The 22,010-nt window shown below is 43.8% G+C and overlaps 1 protein-coding gene across 21 annotated transcripts in view; it reads left to right on the top strand.

Annotated features, from left to right (window-relative positions):
- Positions 1-3,220: 3,220 nt before the first annotated feature.
- The window catches only part of TPK1 (thiamin pyrophosphokinase 1), a 347,987-nt gene continuing 329,197 nt past the window's right edge, over positions 3,221-22,010 (top strand). For 16 of the 21 annotated variants that reach the window (XM_040696447.2, XM_015275901.4, XM_015275898.4 and 13 more), the window contains exon 1: positions 3,221-3,382. In XM_040696447.2, coding sequence (XP_040552381.1) covers positions 3,255-3,382 — 128 coding nt within the window. In that variant the 5' untranslated portion in view covers positions 3,221-3,254. Of the gene's footprint in view, positions 3,383-3,831; positions 3,908-22,010 lie in introns of all 21 variants that reach the window. The other 5 variants (XM_046933851.1, XM_046933844.1, XM_040696445.2 and 2 more) reach the window with 1 other exon arrangement.

The following is a 22,010-nucleotide window of genomic DNA, read 5'->3' as shown; positions in this document are numbered from 1 at the left end:
ATTTACTGGAGTATTTCCTAGGTATGACTGGGAAAACTGATGCTATTTCCTTAAGTGGTAACCCTTCTCAAGAAAATTACACTGGTACCCCAGCAGCAAGTTAAGAGTGCAAAAGGCAGATTAAAGTGTTTATCCTTCAGTAACATAAAATTGACTCTTGCCAGTTTGATGTCCTTAGGGGACTATCTGTAGAAGAAATGCCAGGCTGGGTGGAGCTATTTACTTGCCTATTTGAGACTTCCTACACTATATACACCATTGCTAGGCTCTACCAAGTTAGGTCCTGTCTTAGATATCTGTACATTTCAGCACTGAATGAAGCTAGTCCTGTACAGCTGACACTTTTAAAAAGAGCTTTATACTGTGCACAAGTGATTCAAAGCCTTAAAGAAAGGGCACTGAAAGGAAGCTAGAGTTATCAGAAAAAGCGAAGAGCACCTGACATGCTTGCCTCTCACCTACTTATACAGTGAGCAGGCACTTTGCCTTACCTTACAGACCTTTGAACAACTCAAAAGGATTTTAAGGATCCTAGTGCCAGCCTATTCTCCCAAGTCTGATTTCTCTTTGTAATGCTATTGTTACAAATCATGCATTAGTATGATCAGCAAAGAGATTGATTTTTTGCAGTGGCGGGCAGACTCCTAGGTCTGATAGAGCAGAAAAAGCCTCATCAGATATGAAGAGAGCAGAGAAATTGAAAATAGTTGAATTTCAAAAAGAAAAAAAAAAAGTTAAAAGAGCACAGAGGAGAAAAGAAGAAGAAAGTTTTGTAACTGAGCACTATAGGAATGGGGTCCTAACTAGGACAGACCTTCACTCTGAGCAAGCATGGCAGTTCTCAAGAAGCCAATGCTGCTTATCAGTACTTTTATCAGAAAAAAATAACAAATCAGAATAAATAAACATTTCAGAAAGACTGGCAGATACTTTAGAAAAATGAGCTATATTGGAGAAGATTTAATAATTTTACCCAGTGGTGGGAAAACACTTAGCAAAATTGAAAGGGGAAAAAAAAAAGCGCAGAAGAGAAGATGGATCCGCATGGTGGTTCTTGCACAATCAGCATCCTTACATTGGTTGCTCTTACCCCGGTTAAAGAAAGACGCTGAGCTGCTTTCAAAGTTCTGTCTAATACTGTTTGAAATTCAAGTTCTCAGTGGAGAGGAAAGAAAACTTTTAAATGAGTCAAAAGTGAAACATTTTTAATTTCTATAGTGTAAGCAGTGATAATCTTGATATCCATATTTTCCTTGATTTTCCCAGGAACTTCTCAATTCTCTCATTGTTAAGACATGCACGCCTTAAACTCTTCAGAACTTCTTATAATCTTTGTGGCCTAGAATTGCTTGTAGACCACAATCTCTCACAGGGGACAGGACAGCTTATCTAAAAGAGGCAATGTGAAGGCTTAGGGCTTGCACTGTTCAGATCAAAGAGGTACCATTAATCATTGCAGATTTATGTCATCATGAAGGGTAAACATGGCCCAGCCTCACCCAAGCACCAATGACAATTAAAACTGTCGATTCAGCTACAGACCTCAGCCTAACAGCGTGGACTGCACAAAGGGCTGACCTATGGGTCCTACTTTTCTCTGATTTGACTGGAGACCTTATCTGGCTGCAGTGCTCTCTCTTCCCAAGTATCTCTAAATCTAGTCTATGCCTGTTCACCTCATCCCACCCCAAAGTGCCTCTGTCGAGGGCTTGCTAAGAAGGTGTGTGGTGGCTGTTCAGACAGACTCTGCATCATATCTCCCACTTGCTTGAAGATTGTTTCCTGGGAGAGCAGTGACAAATTGGTGAGATCCTGAAGGCAGGAGCCACAGGCTGTACTCCTTTGTTTCCTGCTGCTGCAGCACAGCTCCTCTGAACCAGAGGAATCATAGAATCATAGAATGGCCTGGGTTGAAAAGGACCATAACGATCATCAAGTTTCAATCCCCCTGCTATGTGCAGGGTCACCAACCACTAGACCAGGCTGCCCAGAGCCACATCCAGCCTGGCCTTGAATGCCTCCAAGGATGGGGCACCCACAACCTCCTGGGGCAACCTGTTCCAGTGTGTCACCACCCTCTGTGTGAAAAATTTCTTCCTAATATTCAACCTAAACCTCCCGTCTCAGTTTAAAACCATTCCCCCTTGTCCTATCTCTATCCACCCTCATAAACAGCCATTCACCCTCCTGTTTATACGCTCCCTTCAAGTACTGGAAGGCCACAATGAGGTCTCCCCAGAGCCTTCTCTTCTCCAAACTAAACAAGGCCAGTTCCCTCAACCTTTCCTCATAGGAAATTAGCTGAACCTTCAGACAAAGCTGGAGTTGAGACCAAGGAACCCAGACAGGACACACAGACAGCAAGAGGGCAGTGGGAGACAGCTTAGTGCACAGCTGCACAGGGAGTGGAGTTGGTGACTGAGATCTGTGGAGATGGCAACAGGAGGCACAGCAATGCCAAGCACCACTCTAGAGGCCAGAACACACCAGTCACATCCTGGGGGCCTCGAGGTCTGACCTTCCTGTTCCTTGCACAAAAAAAAAAAAAACGTATTTCATGCCTCAGGATTATTTATTTTCTAGTTAAGAGTCTACAAGCAGCTAAAACCTATCTATATAACAAATTCTGTGATGGCATTACAATAAAATACTTTCCATTGAGCATTAAGCTGAGTGTAAATGTCACAGTTCTGCTTAGGGGCTGGAAACAGGGAGAGGATTAACTTTTTAATTTAATTAACTACGGAAAACAAACACACCATGTGTCAGCTGTTTCCACTGCTCAGGCTCTTGAGAGCTAAGCTCGCCACATGAAACAAGAAGAAAGCCAGCCTGTAAACTCCGTGAACCGAAGTGCTGGGGCTCTGATGCAGCGAAGCTGTGTGACAGCAGCACAGGGGCTGCATGCAGATGCTGAGGTCTCGCTGCAGGACTGCAGCCGCAACGCGGGCTGCAAGCTGATTTCTCTGACAGAACGGCTCATTGCAGCACCGCAAGAGTAACAAACCCACACGCAGCCTCTATCTGCTGGGCCACGCCTCTCTCCTCTGGGCCCCGCGCTGAACAGCCGACCACTGCCGGCAGCCTCCACCGCCTCCCACCCCGCCTTCCCTCTCAATCAAGCGCCGAGCGGCGGATTGTGGCGGGGATCGATTCTCTCGGCACTGCCATTACCGCCTTCCACTCCTCCCATCGACCGGAGTTGAACACGACTGCCCATATCCCAGCGGGAGGGGTGGGGTGTGTTCAGGTCTATGTTGCTTGTGCTCCTCTGGCGGAGGCCGTTGGTTGGGCGCTCGGCGATCTGTGCTCGTATTTCACGGTGGGCAGCGAGGAGCTATGGAGCGTGTCTTTACGCCGCTGGACTGCCTCCTGCCCGCCGGTACAGTATCTCCCGCAGCCGCCGCTTGCCTTCGGAGCGGGGGCAGTCCCGGGGTGGTTTGCCTCAGCTTCACTTCACGGGTGGGCAGCGGCTCCAGTGTGGTGCCTGGGGCGGCCAGGCGCCGGGTGGGTTTGTGGAACGCTTCAGCGCGGGCAGAGCACGTGTCCGACTGGGTTCTTCTTAGGGAGAGGCTGCTTCTGTCAGTGAAACAGCACGATCGGTTCTGTGGGCCCAATGGAGCGTGCAACTTGGGTTTGAAAGTAAACTTCCTTACATGGGAATTCACTGCCGTTTAAACCCCTTCAGATTTAATTGTTATCTTCACTTAATTTGCTATAGCTGTCTTGTATTGGCAGGTCTCAGGCCTCCCTTGCAGTTGGTGGTTTGGCAAGGGGATGTATGGGCCTGCTTTCTTGATGTGCCTTTGACTTAAGAGGTTCTGACTTCAGGTGCTGAGTTGAGCCTTTGCTGTTCTGTGAAACTACCCCATGCATCCAGCTGCCTTCTCAGTGCTGCCAGGCAAAGGTTTGTGGGTTGGTTTTTTTCATATTTACTTTCCTATGTTTATTTATTGTTATCCCAAGCTGTTATTGAGTGTTCTGTTTTTCTTTAAAGAGAAAGAATTTGCATGGAAAGGAGATTTCAGTGAGTTACCTTTGATTCATTGTAACGTGATGCCTTGTCTGAAATGAGGAATAGCTACTTACTGAAAACATGCAGTAATATTCAGATAAAGGTACCTTGAGAATTTATCCCTGGGGAAGAACTGGTGTCTCTATCTATGTTATAAAATATTTGCTGTTGAATTTCTGTGATGTTAGGCCTAGCATATGTTTCCTGAAAGTGTTTTTTGTCTTTATTTTTCCTCTTTTTTATGCCTGGCTGATGTTGAAGATTTAGGCTGTTTGTTCAGTTTGCAAATACCCTACAGCCCTTTCAGAGCAGAGCCTTCTGCTGGGCTACAAGAAGTGTGCTTCTTCTGGAGAAATAGCTGCTTTGAGTGTATGAACCAATGTCGTTATGCGGGACTCTGTGCCTGTGAAATACAGTGATGTGTGTCTGGAGCCTCATCATTGTTAATAGCTTTCCTTACCCATGGCAGCAGGGTTAGCACTGTAGAATCTTTAAGGTCTTTTCCAACCCAAACCCTTCTATGATTCTCAGCATTTTGGATTGGTTGTCCTGCATAAAGCATGCAAGACTGATCAGAATAATTTGACAATTCAGCAGTTCTAATACATTGATATCCCACTTTGGGATGTCACAAATAAAGTTTTCCAAACCACATAGGTGAAGTGGGGCTCCTGAATCCTTGGGTAAGTACTGGTGGGTCTTCCAAGTACTGTTGACCTTGTCTTCAATAATATTAAAGTACAGCAATATCTTGAGTGTTTCTGGTCACTTTCTAAAGCCCTGTGCAAACATGGTGGCATGTTATCACAAGGGCAGTATGAAAGATTTGCCTGCAGTGTTTGGAGGCTTTTATTTGACTTCTGTTTTGGAGAATGTTCACAGATTACAGTGCTGATACTTGAACTAGAATGAAACACTTAGAGGAATCTAGTATTACGTACCTGATTTTAAATTTCAGGGCCACCTGCTCTTTGGTAACTTTTTTGTGTACGTCACCCTATGCGGCACCTGAGTTAGGTCAAAGGAGTAGAAATTTGAAGCTGCTATGCTAAACTAATGTGCTGAGAGCCTTAGGAGACTTAGAACATTATTTGGTCAAACAGCTGGAGCACAGCTGAAAATCACTGTGCTACAGCCAGAGAGCTGTGCTTTGCATTTCAGAGCTGTGTTGACTTGCTTAACATAGATTAGAATGGATAACGAGGTGTAATTTCAGAGTGGGATCAAGCTCTAAATTTGAGTATTACATGCTGAAACAAATGAGTTTTACTTTCTTCATGAAATTGTGAAGAGGCTGAAAGAAATCCAGCCTGGTGTTCTGTGTGCTGCTCTGAAAGGATCAGGTGGGTGCCACAGAGAGTGAAACTGTGACACAGCCGTTGTAGGAGGCTCATGGTAGGTGATGTCATGCTACAGCCTGTGTATCGTTATAGAAGTAGCGTAGTTTCTTTTGTGGACTTCTTTGAGTGACTGGCTGTTTCCCTCCTGCTGTTTCTATCCTTGTCTTGCGCTGTTGCCTCCTGTTGCTTATCCCAGACTGTGCTTTAGACATTTCTGCAGAGAGGTAAGTGTTTCTAATTTGTTTTATTGCATAGCACGAACTTTAGAAGCCAAGTCTACTGTTCTTGTGACCGCTTGACGGTGTCGTAGTATCATAGCATACTCTGAGGTTGCCCCTGAATGCACTTGAAATTTTTGAATAATGAAGATTGCCAGTTTACTAAGCTGCATGTTTTCACAGGGAGCATTTTACTTTGAATACCATATTGTGATTTGGATTTTCACTCATCTGCTGATGCGATTAGTGATTTCTTGCCTTGCACAGTCCTTGAAATCCTTGCTGCTCATCATTGGTTATTTCAAGTGAAGTGGAGCAGAAGGGGCATCCTCTTCTGTTTGCAATTTAACAGCTCCCAGCTGTAGCCTCTTGCTTTGTTGAGTGTTCTGATCCTTGCAGAAGGCTCACCAGACTGAGCCTCTCGTGCCTGACAGTTTGACAGGTGGTTCCCCTCTCCTTGTCTACCCTGTACCTAGTCTTGTAACTAAGGGCAATCGCGAACTGTGCTGTGGTGACAGTTGCTGGTCTTAGCTTCTAGGACCACCAGCAAGATGTATAGGTAACTGCATGGAATACAGTTTCTGGGATTACTCAGGAATATTAAATGATTAGAAAGTAGGACTTGGCTGAATATCAGGATGTGTGCATCAGTGGAGGGAGATGGAGGGAGAAATAGTAGGAGCAGAAGCATAATGAAGTGATGGGAATGCAAAGTGTATGTCTATGCTGCTGCAGTTTTTGTCTGGAGGGCAAAAGTACATGCTGAGCTACTCCATGTTGTGATAACAGTGCACCTGCTAGAGAGGAATCAGGAAGGCAGCTTCGAACATTCAGGTCCTGAGAGGAGATTTGAGGTTGGCTGTGGGCTGTAAATGCCATCTGGTAGTCAACAGTGAAAATAGAAATGTGATTTTGTACATCCTTATCCAAAGTACAGGTATGTATCAGTGTGGTGTAGGTTTCTTCTCCTAGATACTGAATATTCTGCAAATACTGGTTAGCTGTTACATGAAAATCTAACTGTTCCTCAGTGTGTCACTGCCATCTGGAATCAAATCCAGTTACACTGACCTAGGCCTGCTCCTGATTTTCCCTGAGTGTCACTGAGTGATCTGCCTGCCTGCCTGCAAATTCAACTTTAATTTGTAATTAAGTTGTCTTCCTCTTTCCTCTTCCAGAGTTCTCAAACTGTAGCCTCATCTCACTGAAGCAAGGTCATCTTCATGTCATGAGAGAGAGAGTCACAGGCAATAGGATAGACTTTCAGAATTATGTGGAAATGTATAGTTGTCCCTTTGTGCAAAGGTACTGTAATATTCTGCATTGAATTTAATGAGAAGATAATGAGAGGAAGCAACAATACACTCTGAATGCTTTTTCCTCATTCAGCAAGCCTTTTGCTTTACTGAATATCATCTTGTGGATGCATTGCTCACTGTAAACAAGTTAACTCTGATACAATTGTATCACTGTGCTGCTTTTTAAAGGCCTGGGGCTTGCACTCTGCTTTTGAACCTTGTTTTTTTTTTTTACACGGAGGGCTGGAAGGTCATTGTCAAACAGTTTGCCATTCACTGAATGACCTCCAGCTCAGTACAAGTTTCAGTAACTATTGGAGTCTTCCTTCAGTTGGAGGTTTGTCTGGTCTCTATATTACACTGTCCTGCAGATTAAAATACAAAGCTCTGTGACAGAAAATCAAGGCTCTTATCAGGTTAGGAAATCAACCTGCTTCTTGGCTGTTGAACATTAAGCGCATATGTGTAGAAGATGATGGAGCCCCAGGTTATTGGTTAGCTTTATAATTTTACAGGTTTTGTGTTGGGTTAGACTAATTAAGGTTTTTAGGTGAATCAGATCATTGAGAAGCTGTGTCTGAATTCTCAAAACTGGAAAATGCCATCAGGGATGTTAGTCCTTTAAGTTTATTTCAGGAATTCCTCAATGAAGTTAGCAGGTGCTTCCATGTGGCTATTACTTTGTTCTTTTTTTTCAGTCAAAATGATTTTTTTTTTTTAACATGAAAGTTGCCAACATACTGCTGCAAGAAGTAGCTCCATTTATTTGGTAGAGTTACTTGGGCTGCCCCAGTTTGTTTTTGGAGTAGTTCAGCATCTGGCCTGAAGCCCTGCTGCTTACTATCCTGCTCTGCTGGATCAGCAGTTGTTCTGTGGCGTAATTATTGGATAGGTTGCTTACAGGGGCACTTAGTTACAAGTAAGTGAAGCATTACAGAAGGCTCTTAGCAGGCATCGTCACTGTTAGCCTCACCACTTTCTATTGGATTTTTTTTTTTCCACAGTGTTTGGTTTTGGAGTTCCTGATTCCTTCATCTTTTTGGTTATGTTTTTCTTTGTTGTTTGTTTTTAATGCTTTGTATAGAGGTATAATGTTTGGGATGTGGTAGTAAGCCATCTTTAACAATTAGAGGAAGACAAATACTTAATTTTTGTACACACGTGCACACAGCTCTACTGACATAGGATGACATGCAAGCCAGTTGCTGTTTGTGTAGATGATGGTAATTCTGACCTTGTGTGGTATCAGTGCACCACACCCCAGTCTTGTAGTAACTAATAGGAAATAGCTGACTTGATATCGGATGGGATTATGACAGAAGCAATGCTAAAAAGAACTCAACAAAACAGAAGAACAATAATGGGTGTGGATGTCACCGGATCTTTGTAGATAAACCTCGCATTCATTACAGCTTGCACAGATAACAAAGCACTTAAGGTCATCCAGAAGGAATTTATTTGGTATTTTCTAGCAGTTGAGAATTGCAAGCTTATGCTCTCTGAGGAGTTGAGTAGGTGTAGCAGATTGAACCTTAAAGCTAAGAAATAGGCCACATGGCACCTTAACATACCCCACAGTCTCTTATTTATTTTTTTTTCCTCTGTGATTTAAAAAAAAAATGAATAAGGACATATTCTAGACATAAGAAATCTTCATATTGTTTGTATCCAAATAAACGTATGCAGGACTGCTGGAAACCCTTTGAAGACATTAGGTTTCAAGGAGCAAAATATTAAACTTAAGAAGGGATCAGAAAACAAAGAAAATAGTGGACTCAATTTTTGTTTTTTTCTTTTCTACATTTGGCTTGCCTTCTGTATGGCAAAACTAGGCAATGACAGTGCCTTCAAATGGGATACAGGCACTATGGATCAATAACAGGTAATAAAGAAGGAAAATGGGCTCACCCCTTCCAACTACCATGATGGCTTAAGAGGATTGCAATCTCTATCCACAGAGATGCTACTCCCTCAGCTGCTAACGCTTAAATGAGGGCAAGGAAGTGTGGATCCAGGCTCCACCCCTTCCAGTCACTCAGGTACCTTGCTTGCAGCTGAACTATCTGGGTTAGCCACGTCTTCTCACCTGGTACTCAACCATTGTTTCAGCCTGTGACCTGGCAATTCCACTGCACTCCAGCCCTTCACAGCATGAACCAATGATTGAGCAGGTCAGGGGTAAGCTACCCCTAAGCTTTGGTTTTGGCAAACCAAAGTACAGTGTGCATACAATGCAATGCACATACATTATCCATTGCCATGTAAGATTAAGTGCTGAAGGTGATTGTTGACAGTCCTTTTGTGGTTCCGTTGGGCCAGTACTTCATGCTCCTTGTGGAGAAATATCTTCTTCAAGGACCTGTAGCAGCTGATGGGTTTGCGCTTGTCAGTTCTCAGAAGTTCAGCAGTTCACCACGGAGTGCATGATGCTTCCTTATGGACACTGGAGCATGCTGGAGTGGTGTTGCTCCTACCAGTGATCCTGTGAACTTAACAACCTCAAGAGGAGTAGTACAGATGTCTAATTGGTACAAGGAGGGGTATATCTGCCCTCCACAATAAGATAAAGGCTGTGTTTCTGTCTTGAGTCAACACCTCCACTAGCACCAGGGCATGTCCTGGCTTTCGGTACCGTACTCTTTGGCCTGATATCTGTGGCTGGATGACTATATCAGGTACCAAAGGCAGGGGGGGAGGAGGTGTCCTAATTTGCCGCATGAATATAATTAATGTCCCCTTTGTGATGAAGCTGGGGATGTCAACTATCTCTGCTGGCCATGTACTGACTATCATAGGGTTTACCGGTTTTTTTCCCCCCCCCCCCCCCCCCCCCCCCCCCCCCCCCAGCCTCTAATAATCTCCTGCAAGGTGCAGGTAGACAATGCCATTTCAGTCCTTCTTGCAGCTTCCAAGCCCATTTTACCTTCTGCTTTCTGCACTCTAGGTCCTCAGTGGCAGATTATTCATGGTGCTGATTTGCTACTTCAGCGAGGTGTCCTTGCCAATAATTTGTATCCTAAGTGGGAAGGCCCAAGTTGTCTGCAACATTCTTAAAGCAGTGGGTCTGCCATCTCCTGGTCTCATTCAAGTCCCACAGGGTTTCATAGAGCGGCCTTCTGCATCGCATTTTAGATTTCTATTAGGCCTGATCCCATTGGATTATATGGCAGGTGAAATTGCCATTCAATGTTGTTGTCTTCAGCCCACTTCTGCACAGTTGCACATGTGAAATGTGTACCTTTTGGTCACTCTCAATAACCTCAGGAGTCTGCCCTCCACAGTAAGATGCAGGCTGTATTTCGGTCTTGAGTCAACACCTCTGCCTGTATCAGGGCACGTCCTGGCCTTCGATCCACACTCTTTGGCCTGAAATCTGCGACTGAATCACTATATCGGGTACCAAAGGGGGGGTTCTAATTTGCCACATGGACATGATTAATGTCCCCTTTGCAATGAAAACAGGGGTGTCAACTACTACCTCTGTTGGCCATACACCAATTACTGATGGGTTTACTGATCCCCCAACCTCTAACAATCTCCCCCAAGGTGCAAGGAGACCACACCGTTTTGGTCCTGCTTGCACCTTCCAAGGCCATTTTACCTTGTGTCTCCCGGGCTCTAGGTCATCAGGGGCAGGGAGCAGAAGATTATTCATGGTGCCAACTTGTGGCTTGAGTGAGGTGTCCTTGCTTGTAATTTGAATCCTAAGTGGGGAGGCCCAAGTTGTCTGCAGCATTTTTAAAGCACTGGGTCTGCCATCTCTTGGTCTCTCATTCAAGTCTTGCAGGGTTTCATAAAGCCTCTCGGTCCACCCCTGCAAGGACTGTGAATCTGCCTTCAGAGCAGCCTTCAGGATCCCATTGTAGCTTTCTATTAGGCCTGCTCCCGTTGGACTGTAGGGCAGGTGAAACCACCATTCAATGCTATTGTCTTCAGCCCACTTCTGCACAGTTGCACATGTGAAATGTGTACCTTTTGATCACTCTCAATAACCTCAGGAGTCCCGTATGATGCCATCAATCTAGTTAGAGCTTTGATGGTATAGGCTTGGTTTGCCTTTGCTACGGGATAGGCTTGCATCAGTCCACTCGCTGTATCAACACAAGTTAGGGCATATCTGGCCCCCTCAGATCGAGGAAGGGGACCTATATAATCAATCTGTCATCGCTGTAATGGGTTGTGTCCTCTAGAGAGATGGGCCGTAGTTTCCAGCAGAGGTCTTGGTCTCATTCGTGAGCAAGCATCACAGTCCTGACATGCCTGGACAATATCTGGTAACTGTATGGGCAACCCCCATGCTTTAGCTGCTGCCCACATGGTTTTCTGTCCTGCATGCCGTAATTTCCGATGCAGCCAGTGAGCTATGTCTTCTGATGGTGTACTTCCCAACCATCAGACTCGAGCCAGTGTGTCAGCTTCATCATTGCCTGGTGACTGCAAGGGTTGATGTCCAGAGACGTGGTATGCTCGTACGGTCCTGTGCCTAACCACGTTCCATATATCAACCCACATATCTTTGCCGCAGATAGGTCGGGCATGGATTGTCCAATCCTGAGTGGCCCACTGCGCTATCCAGAGCGTGAGCCCTCAGTAGACTGCCCAACTGTCTGTGCAGATGTTCAGTGAGCTGTTGCCAGGCTCCTGAGCTATCACCATCCACACAGCTTGTAGCTGAGCCCACTGGCTACTTTGTCCATTCCCCTCTTCGAACCATATCTTTTCAGTTGAGGGATGGTACGCGACAGCTCACCACGTACTTGGGTTCCCTCTTCAGGATCCATCTGTATACCAGGCATCTTCTGGGATAGGGTATTTCCCCTCCTGTACAGGACTCTTTTCTGGACAAGTAACCACTATTTCCTCAGGTGTCTCGCTGTGGTATGTTACCAGCCCAAGTATCTTTTGAAGTTATTCCTTCAGTGGAGATGATGGCAGGCGGCTTCTTTGGCTAAGATAGGCAACCCAGCGTGCTACTGTTTGTGATTGGGCCACCCCGGTCTTAGGAATGTGAGTTAGGTCTTTTACCCACCCCTGAACTGGTAAAGTTGTTTTGACAATAACCTCTGCGGTCTGAGTTATTGGTTCTACTGCCTGCAATGCAGAATAGGTAGCCAGTAACTGCTTTTCAACCATGCTGTATCTCTCTTCTGCTCCATGCCAAATCTCCATGCCAGAACCCAATTGGGATTCAAACAGAATTCTGGCACTGCCACAGACCCCAGCCAAACCCTGCTTGGGTTACATGCACATCTAGTTCGGCTGGAAGGGTCGGATCAAATATACCTAGCGCCTGGGCATGTTTAACAGCTATTTTTGCTTGCTGGAAGGCTTCTTGTTCTGTTCTACCCCAATCCCATACTTGGCCTTTCTTTGTTAATCGATATAAGGGTTTTAGCAGTTGTGCTAAATGGGATATAAAGGATTGCCAGTATCCTAATATACCCCAAAACTCCTGCAGCTGCTTCTGTTTCATGGGAACCAGGAACACTTGGATGCTCTTGGGTAAGACCTTAGTCTTGCCTGATCAGACAACACCCAGGAATTTAACTGATAGCCCTAGTCCTTGTACTTTCTGTGGATTTACAGCCCATCCTTTTTCCTGTAAATAAGTAATTAATGATGGTACTGTCTTCTCTAATGAGAACGTCTTGACTGAGTCAGACATTAGCATCAGATCATCGATGTAGTGGTACATTTTGACAGTAGATGGTGTGTTTCAATTTGCCAAGTCATGTGCCACTAAATTATGACAAAAAAGTAGGTGAATGCACGTGTCCCTGAGGTAGGAATTGAGAAGTCCACTGCCTGCCCTCCCATATGCATGCAAACTGGTCTTGAGATTCCTTAGCAATTGGAATACTGAAAAATGCATTTGCTAGATCCAGAACACAGTGATACGTTTCTATTTCTCTACTTAATGTATCCATGAAGGAGGCAGTGTTGGGTATGGCCACATGGATCGGCGGCATGACTTTATTTAGTCCTCTGTAGTCTATTGTCATTTGCCACATACCATCTGACTTCCCAACTGGCCATATGAGGGAGTCGTATGGACTGTGTACAGGCCTAATGATCCCTACTCTCTCTTGCACAGTCTTGGTAATTTCTTGTTGCCCACCCAGGAGTCTAAATTGCTTTGTATTTGTGATATGGCATGGTTGTAGTTCAATAGGATCAATATAGTGGATCAAATAGGATCAGTTTTCATGTGACCCCTTGCCTGCACTGCCCAGATACTAATACATCTTTCCCTTAATCTGAAGTCTCCCACAGTGGTTTGGAGAGTCAGACCCGACAGAATGTCTATCCCCAATATGTACTCTGGAACTGGGGTGACAGGCGCTTTGTACTCCTGGGTGGTAGATGCCCAACCCCCAATTTCTACCATGTTTGGGTTGCGGGGATCATCTGCTCCCCAAACCCACCTATCATTACCTTAGTGCCAGAAAATTGGTTTGGATCACCATATATAATTGATGTTTCTACGCCAGTATCTACTCGTGCCATAACTGGCTGCACATTTTTTTGGGACCAATGAATCTTTAGTTCGACACAGGGTCTCCAATCCCCTCTAGAGACCCTAGTCTTGGGTAATTTTGGCTCCCCTGTCATGCCATCAGCTCTGCAATCCCTAAGTCTTTTTCCTCTGACGGCTCTACTTTGGTTGCCAGGGTTACCTGAGGAGGTTTATGTTTTTTTGATGGGACTATGAAGTCTTCTAGATTCCATGTGTCTTGTGGAATCCATTCTATGAGTCTAACTCCTTCCCTTTTAGGCGAGAAATTCCTATTGGAATCTCTGACTGTCTGGTAACTGTTTCCATAGTTGTAATAAGACCTGATTACGCTGTCCATCGATCTTTTGAAATTGAACTCCTGCTCTAATCAGCTGATTGAACATTTGTTTTCTTGAGACCCTGATGGGTCCAGATTAAATTATGTTAAGGGCAGGTCTGCTAGGTTGTGGTGGTGGATGGATCTCCAACTTTTCCACCACCATTTGGACATTGTGCCTGGCTTGTAGGCGCTATGTCTCCCCCAGATCTGCCACCAATTGGGAGACTTATTTTATTATGGTCTCTGAGGGCACTTGGGGATTCAGTATGGATTCCAAAGTACCATACTGATGTGGTGGAGCTTGCTGCAGGATGAGGTCCCTCATTCCTGCTGAAAATTTCACCATGTCTGGGCTCTCAAAATCCTCCTCCTAGATTGCCTCCTTCATGCCTAATTCTCGAATGTAGTTTTGCACGTCCTCCGCAGAGGACCATAGGCCAGTATTTAATGGTATGTCACCCTTATTTGTCCATGTTGCCTGGTGTGCGGCCATTTACCATTTCATCAATGAATGATTTTCTTCATTATGTTGGACAGCTGCATGTAGTCTCTGCCTGAGGGCAGGGTGAGTGAGTAGTAATGGATGCCAGCTTTGAAATTTCCAGTCCATTCACCGCAACACTTCTGCCCTCATGTCATCGGAGCAGCTGTGCTGGCACGCTTCTCTCGGTCTAAACCACTGTACTAGATCCATTAATTCAGCTGCTGTGTATAGGCAAGCTGTTACATTTACCGTGGTCCAGGCAGGGGACCACTGGTCAGGGGGCATCCCCGCTGGCCTATCCTGCCTTCTTTTCGTTTTTTAGTTATATCTGGTCGGATTGCAAAGGGATATAGTTCTAGTGGAGCCTTAAGATCCAATCTTTTAGTGCTTTCATGTGCAGAGTCCAGTTCATGTGGATTCTCTTGCACAGGGTCCCTGGTAATTTCTAGAAAGATATTCTGAATGTTCTGTAGGGGAATGATAGGATTAGGTTTTTTTCCTCTCAAAATTGCAACCCATCTTTCCAGTTTTTCAACACGGTCACGCAATAGTTGATTTTCATCAGTGAAGCTTCTTCAGTTACAGCCAGTTCAAGGCCATCAGCAGTGGCCAGGCCACTGTGGAGGAAGCAACCATTGTTCTCAAGTAGTGAGTATGTTTTTGTTGAGACTATTGAAATACTCGGCCAGGTGGGCTGGGGACTCCTGAACATTTCCTCTGTCCTGTAGGGGGCCTCATTTTTCAATGATACAAGCAATCCTGTGATATAGGGATCCTAGGAATCCCGGGCAAAATTTCACTCAAAGGGCTAGTCTTTCATTGTCCAAACCATCCCATGATACTTTTCAGAAATGCCATGGTAAGTATTTTCGGAGGCTTATAATTGAGTACCTTTTAAGATATTTGGCTGCCTGACTTGCCAAAATGTAGAGCAAACAAAGGTGGTGACAGAGCCTTTATTTGAGAAATAGGTGCTATAGGAAAATATATCAAAGAGCAATTAACTCACTCCTCCCAACAACAGTTAGGAGGAAGGGGTGAACTGAGGAATGCAGCCTTCTCCTGTTCATACTCTCGTGCTGCAGAAGGACAGGGGGAAGGGGAACCCGCGCAGGCTCAGAATGTGCACGTGGTTCTGGAAGCATTGCTGAGACAGAAAGGGTGACTAGCCCACCTCCCTGCCAGGCACTCGTGTATTGGTTCAGGCTGTGACCTTGGAATTCCACTACACCTGACAAGACAGAACCTAGGAATTTAACTGATAGCCCTGGTCCTTGTACTTTCAGTGGGTCTATAGCCCTCCCTTTTTCCTGTAAATACACAGTTAGCGAAGTTACTGCCTTCTCTAATGCCTCCATTGAGTCAAACATTGACGTTAGCTCATTGATGTAGTGGTACATTTTGAAGTTTGTTCTGGTTTGCCAAGTCACACACTACCAGATTATAACAAAAGGTAGGCAAATGCACATACCGCTGAGGCAGGAATTGAAAAGTCCTCTTCCTGCCCTTCCATGCGATTGTGAACTTGGGATTCCTTAGCAGTTGGAACAGTGACATATGTATTTGCTAGATCCAGAACACCGTGATGTGTTTCTATTTCTCTACGTAATGTATCCATGAGAGAAGTAATATTGGGTATGGCTGTATGGATTCGCGATGTGACTTTATGTAGTTCTCTGTAGTCTACCATCATTTGCCACATACCATCTGAATTCCTGACTGGCCATTTAGAAGAGTTATATCGGCTGTGTGCAGGTTTTATAATCCCTACTCTCTCCAGCTCCTGCGTAGTCATGGTGTTTTCTTCTTGCCCACTTGGGAGTCTATATTGTTTTGTATTTGTGATCTGGCACAGTTGCAGAAAACAAATGGACTCAGTTTTTACATGGTACCTTTAAAATTGCCTGCACTGCCTCAATGCTAATACATCTTTCTCTTAGTCTGAACCCTCCCACATTGGTCTGGAATGTCTATCCTCAATATGTACTCTGGAATTGCAGTGACAGACACCCTGTGTTTCTGGAGTGGGAGACATCCAACACCCAGTTTCAACCATGCTTGGGTTATGAGGATCATCTGTCCCCTGAATCAACCTATCATTGCTTTAGTGCCTGCAAATTGATTTGGGTTGCCATATATAATTGATGTTTCTGTTCTTGTATCCACTAGCACAATAACCTGCTGAATATTCTTTCAGGACCAATTAATTTTTATTTCAACATAGGGCCTCCGGTCCCCTCCAGCCCTTGTCCTGAGGTATTTCTGCTCCCCCATTACACCATTAGCTTGGCAGTCTCCAAGTCTTTTTCCTCTCATGGCTCAGCCACAGCTGCCCAGGCTACCTGAGAAGGTTTATGTTTTTTTGATGGGACTATTCTCTAGGTCCCACAGTTCTCCTGGAATCTATTCTATGATTCTAACTCCTTCCCCTTTAGGGTAGGATTTTAATTTTTGTTTGTCAGTTAATTGCCTCCATAATTGCAACTGGTCCTGATTAGGCTGTCTATCTTTTTTAATTGAACTCCTGCCCTAATCAGGTCATTGAACATTTGCTTCTTGAGATGGATGGGTCCAGATTGGAATCCTTCAGGGGTCTGTGAGGTCATGGTCACAGATGGACCTCTGATCTTTCCAACATAATTCGAACATTGCATCTGGCCCATAGGTGCCCTGTCTCCCTGACATCCCCCACCAGTTGGGTGGCCTGTTGTGCTATGACCTCCAAGGCCACTAGGGGGTTTAGTATGGATACGTAAGTACTGTATTGGTATGGTGGGGCTTGTTGCAGGATGAGATCTCTCATTCCTTCTGAAAATTTCATCAGATCCAGGCTTTCAAAGGCATCCTTATAGATTGCTTCTTCGATACCTAATTCTCTAATACACTTCTGTAAGTCTTCCATAATGACCATAAACCTGTGTTTAAAGGTATATCAACTTTGTTTGGCCATGTTACTCAGCATGCAGCCATCAGCCATTGAATTAACAAATGACTTTTTTCATCCTGGTGAACTGTTGCATATAGTCTTGAGGGCAGGGTGAGTAGTAATGGAACACTGGTTTTGAAATTTCTGGTTGGTTTACTATGACGCTTTTTGTCCCTGTGTCCCAGAGCAGCCACACTGATATGCTTTCTCTTGGTTTTTGTCTAAACTGCTCCACTAGATCCTTGAGTTAGGCAGCTGTGTATTGGTGTGCCATTACATGTCACGCAGTCTGGGTGGGGGCCACCCCCTTCTTTGTTTACCAAATCTAGATGATATGGGCTCACTTGTTCAGGGGCCTTGGTAGTTTCCAGTGATATATTCCTGACTTTTTCAGAGGGATAGTCAAATTAGTTTTTTTTCCCTGTTATTATGGCAACTTGTTTGAGTTGTTTGACTCAGTCACATAACAACTGATCTCATTTTTCAGGATATTATTTGATACATCAGATCGATTCAAGGCCACATTAAGAGTGGCCATGCCAGTACTGATACGGCCAGCTGTCATTCTTTTGTAACCAGGTTATCTTTATGGAGGCCACAAAGATATTCTACTGTGTGGGTTGGGGACTCATAAATATTGACCATGTCCCATAAGGGGCCCCATTTTTCAGTCACTGTGGTAATCCTATAATATAGGGATCCTAGAAATCCTGGGGCACGCCCTGGCATAGTTTTGCCTAGAAGGGTAGTTTTTTTTCCCACCAAACCATCCAATTGTATTCATTAGGGATGCCATTTCTAGTGTTCTTCCTTTCAAGACAATTAGAATGAAATACCTTTATGAGTTTGATACCTGCCTGGCTCGCCAATAATGTATGGCAAAAGAAGGCAATGATAGTGCCTTCTAGTGGTATACAAGCACTACAGAGCAGTAGCAGGTAATGAAGAAGTAAAATTGGCTCACCCCTTCCAATAGCCAGTGATGGCTCAAGGTGTGTGTAGTATCTACCCAGGAAGATACTGCTTTCTCAGCTGCTAACCCTTAAATGAGGATGAGGAGGGGTGGAGCCTGGATCCATCCCTTCCTGTCACTCAGGTGCATTGCTTGCACCTGAGGTCCCCTGGGTTTGCTCTGTCTTTTTCCCAGGTGCTCAATCATTGATTCAGTCTGTGACCTAACAATTCCACTGTACCTTCTCTGTTGAGTTCATAAGATATTGGTGCAGTTTTAAGTGTGCTGGGGGAAGGGGACCCCTTTCTCCCTTTTTGGGGAGAAGGAAAGAAAAATGACCCAATTAAGATAAGGAGAGAAAACAAATTTACCACACATGGTAAAAGAATGTAAGAAAATGATTAAAAAGGGAGTTACAACTAATAACTGAAGTGGAAGAAAGAGGAAGGCTATGATGGTGCTACTCACTGCACTGCTGGAGCCTGGAAACTTTCACCCTGACATCTGGAATCGGAGCTCATATAGAGGCACTTGGGAAATACAGTGCATCTCACTCTATCTTCCTCTTTGAGAATCAGAACTCATGTGAGACTCCTAGAGAACATGACACCAGGAAGTATAGCTTTGCAGCGCACTGTCTCTCCTCACTGAAAAGCTTGTCTCATGATATGTCATGATGGAATGCTGATATAACCAGTTTCACAGAAACTTTAATATTGTGTTAAATCACAAAACTACATAAAGATATTTCAGTTAGTTTTACTTTCTGGAAGTAGAGAACAGAGGAGGCTTTTTCTGTTCGCAAAGCTCATCCAAATCTGATTTACAGAAAAGGTGACTATGCAGCAAGTCAAGTAAATGAGGTAGGTTATTTACACAAGAGAAAATGTAATAAATGTAGGTTTCGCATGTTTTGAGATCCTTGAGATCTACAGACATGTTTGTGGATCTGTCTTAGAGTTGAGTATGTAAATGCAAATCTAAGCTACGTGGAAAACAGCAGCATCCAGAGGAAAACCCAAGATCAGTGTCTTAAAAACACAAGCAAACAAACCACCTGAAAACCAGGAGAAGGGCTAGCAGCTTCTTTTTGTAAGTCAGCTTTTGACAGCTTTAGCATCTAGTGAGTTTCAGGTTTGAATCTAATATTAAGTGCCTTAGGAACAGCTCTGTTAACTCATGTCTGAATCCTGGAAAGTGACTTGCTAAAAATTTGACAAATGTGTTCCTGTGTAACATAACAAAATCCACTTTTGCTATGCTCAAAGTGCTGTTGACAAGTAGCATAGATAAAAGCAGAGGAAAGGAAAAACCTCAGAACAATTGTTTAACTTATCCAGTACAAAATACAGTAGATCAGCAAGAGAGATCTCTCATGTATGCATGTTATTACAATGTTCCTTATCTCTGATCCCTATAAGGAGTGGTGAGTTTGCAGGGTGTCCAGGACATTGAGCAATCTGATCTATTGCCAAATAATTGAATAAATGAAAAAAGCTGCCTGTGAGCTTTTCCTTCCACCAGTGACCACACTTGGCCACGGCTAAGACTAACTTCTTAAGGCTTGTAGCTTAAATTGTTCAGTAACTTACAGCAGTGCTGGACTGCATATGTTTAGTTTATGAAAACAGGTTCTCCTTTCCATTCAGTTCCAACCATAAATGTTGGGAATCTGATTAACAATGTCTGTGTAGGGCTGCCTTTGAATAATTAAAAAGAGAATTGGAAATTTCAAGTTGCTACAGGAGGACTTTAGTTAAGTTTTACACAGAATTCACGTAGAAGCTTCTGGATTGTTTTTTGCATTAAAACTCTTGATATACCCCCAGTTGTTGTTGAAGCTGATGGAAGGTTCTTCCTGTCATTTCCCAGATCTTGTTTTGCATAGAAGTTAAATATTCTCCACAGTAGAATCATAGAATCACCAAGGTTGGAAAAGACCTAGTCCAACCCTCCACCTATCACCAACAGTTCTCACTAAACCATGTCCCTCAACGCAACATTGTAGACCTTGAACACCTCCAGGCTTGGTGATTCCACCACCTCCCTGGTAGCCCATTCCAGCGCCTGACTGCTCTCTTTATCGTACCACGTGGTGTAAGTGGGAATCTAGCCAGTGAATTCAGTAGGAACAGGACCTGTTCCTGCACAATTTATTTTGTAGTTGGTTACTACCGATATGGGTTCTGTTTTTCTGTAATTTCTTTTTTTCATTGACTGTAGCCCATTCTTTTGCCATATATTCTTTCCCCCAGATTATCTGATCTATGTTTTTGTGGGTGATAACAGCAGTAAGAATAGTTTAGAAATAATTATAAGGCCTAATTTTCGACAGAAGTGTTCAGTGATTTTTTTAATGGTAAAAATACTGTGACTGTGACAAGAAAATTAGTTTTGCTACAAGAGGAAAATACATCAATGCTACAAAGTACTAGTATATCAGGAGTTTATCTCACTTAAAGCTCTGATGTCTGACCGGGTCAGTGTCTGTGCACTACTTAGTGAAGGCGTGTCAAAAGCTGTCCAGAGACTCTCTTTTCTGTTTCTTCCCACAAACATAGCTCCCAATTATATGTTATAAGCATGTGTAAAAGAAGAGTATTTTTGTGCTTCTGTAGCAGAAGGGCGCTGCTCTATCAATGTAGTCTGTGTATGTGTGAGAGATTGACTTGATCTTAGGCTTGCAGCTGATTTGGCTGTGCAAGCCAAGCATTGAATTACAGAGCAGATCTGGTTTTTCAGAGGGGGTTAAAAGGGTGCTGAGTAGAAGCCACACCTAGACAATTGTTCAGCAGATGATGTAGCTTTAGTCACTTACAGCTTTCCTGAGGTTGGTTTTCATGGAGCAACTATGCAAATGCAGTCAATGTCTGGCTACTCATTTTTGAGATTTTGCACTGTTGGTGAAAGTTTGGTATGGAGAAAATCCTGAAGGCTAAGAGAAAGTCTATACTGCAGAGTTTGTGAATCAGTAATTTTACAGGTATCAAGCTCTCTGTCTGTTTTAATAGTGTAACACTGAAAGCCTAATCTAGATCCTTTTAGCACCAGTTTACATTAACTTTGGAATGAGTGCCTTGTAAGCTGTTCACGGTAAAGCACAGCCTGTTATGTATAGTCCCCATGTAGATTGCTTTACTTGCACAATTTATTACTGTGCTTAACCATTTGAGCAGAGCTTTGCCACGCAAAGAAATCAGAAGAGAAAAGATGTTAAGGATGGCAGCTTGCAAGTTAAGTACCTTAAGGTTTGCTGCTTGGACTCTGGAACTGACGAAGGATATGGCATGGTGGTTTAACTGCTGTGGAAGCAACCAGAAGAGCCTTGGGCAGCGTATGACAGCCTCATTTCAAGATGAGTTCATCTAGTAGGTACCCTAGGAATGAGTAAACCATGTTATGGAACTGTCTATCTCTGAATCACCACTTCCCACTACAAATGGAAAATTTACCTTTCATGTTCTCTTTCATGTACTCTAAAGGAAAGCTGGATTATTAGATTTATTTTTTATTAATTTTTAATAATTTTTAAACTTATCATAAGGTCAGTATTGGCTAAACTTTTGTTAAGAGCAACTTATTTTGTGGCTTCCCAGACTTTTGACAGCAGGGGCCTTGAAAGGCCACTGCCACAAGAGTTTGTGCAGATTGACATAATCACTTGCATGGGGTTCAAAACAGAATGAGGGGTGTTATTCTTTTCAGGGTGGTGGCATGTTCCTGCTGTTTCTGAGAGTGCCTTCCTGTTAGCTCTTCTTTATTTGCCCAGAATCTGCTCTGGGTGTGGTGTTTAGAGACATATTCACATGCTTTGATCCATTGGTTTAGGCTTCCTCCTGATGTAGGTGGTTCTTGTAATAACTTCAGTAACAGTGACCAGAGAATTTAAATAGTCATTTTGTATGTTTCTGGAAAATAAAATCACTGATACCAGATAGTCT

Source organism: Gallus gallus, chromosome 2 (assembly GCF_016699485.2).
Source record: "Gallus gallus isolate bGalGal1 chromosome 2, bGalGal1.mat.broiler.GRCg7b, whole genome shotgun sequence".
In the NCBI taxonomy this organism is placed as follows: Eukaryota; Metazoa; Chordata; class Aves; order Galliformes; family Phasianidae; genus Gallus; species Gallus gallus.
The sequence above is the reverse complement of the archived record's forward strand: the minus strand, read 5'-3'. Positions and strand labels throughout refer to the sequence as shown.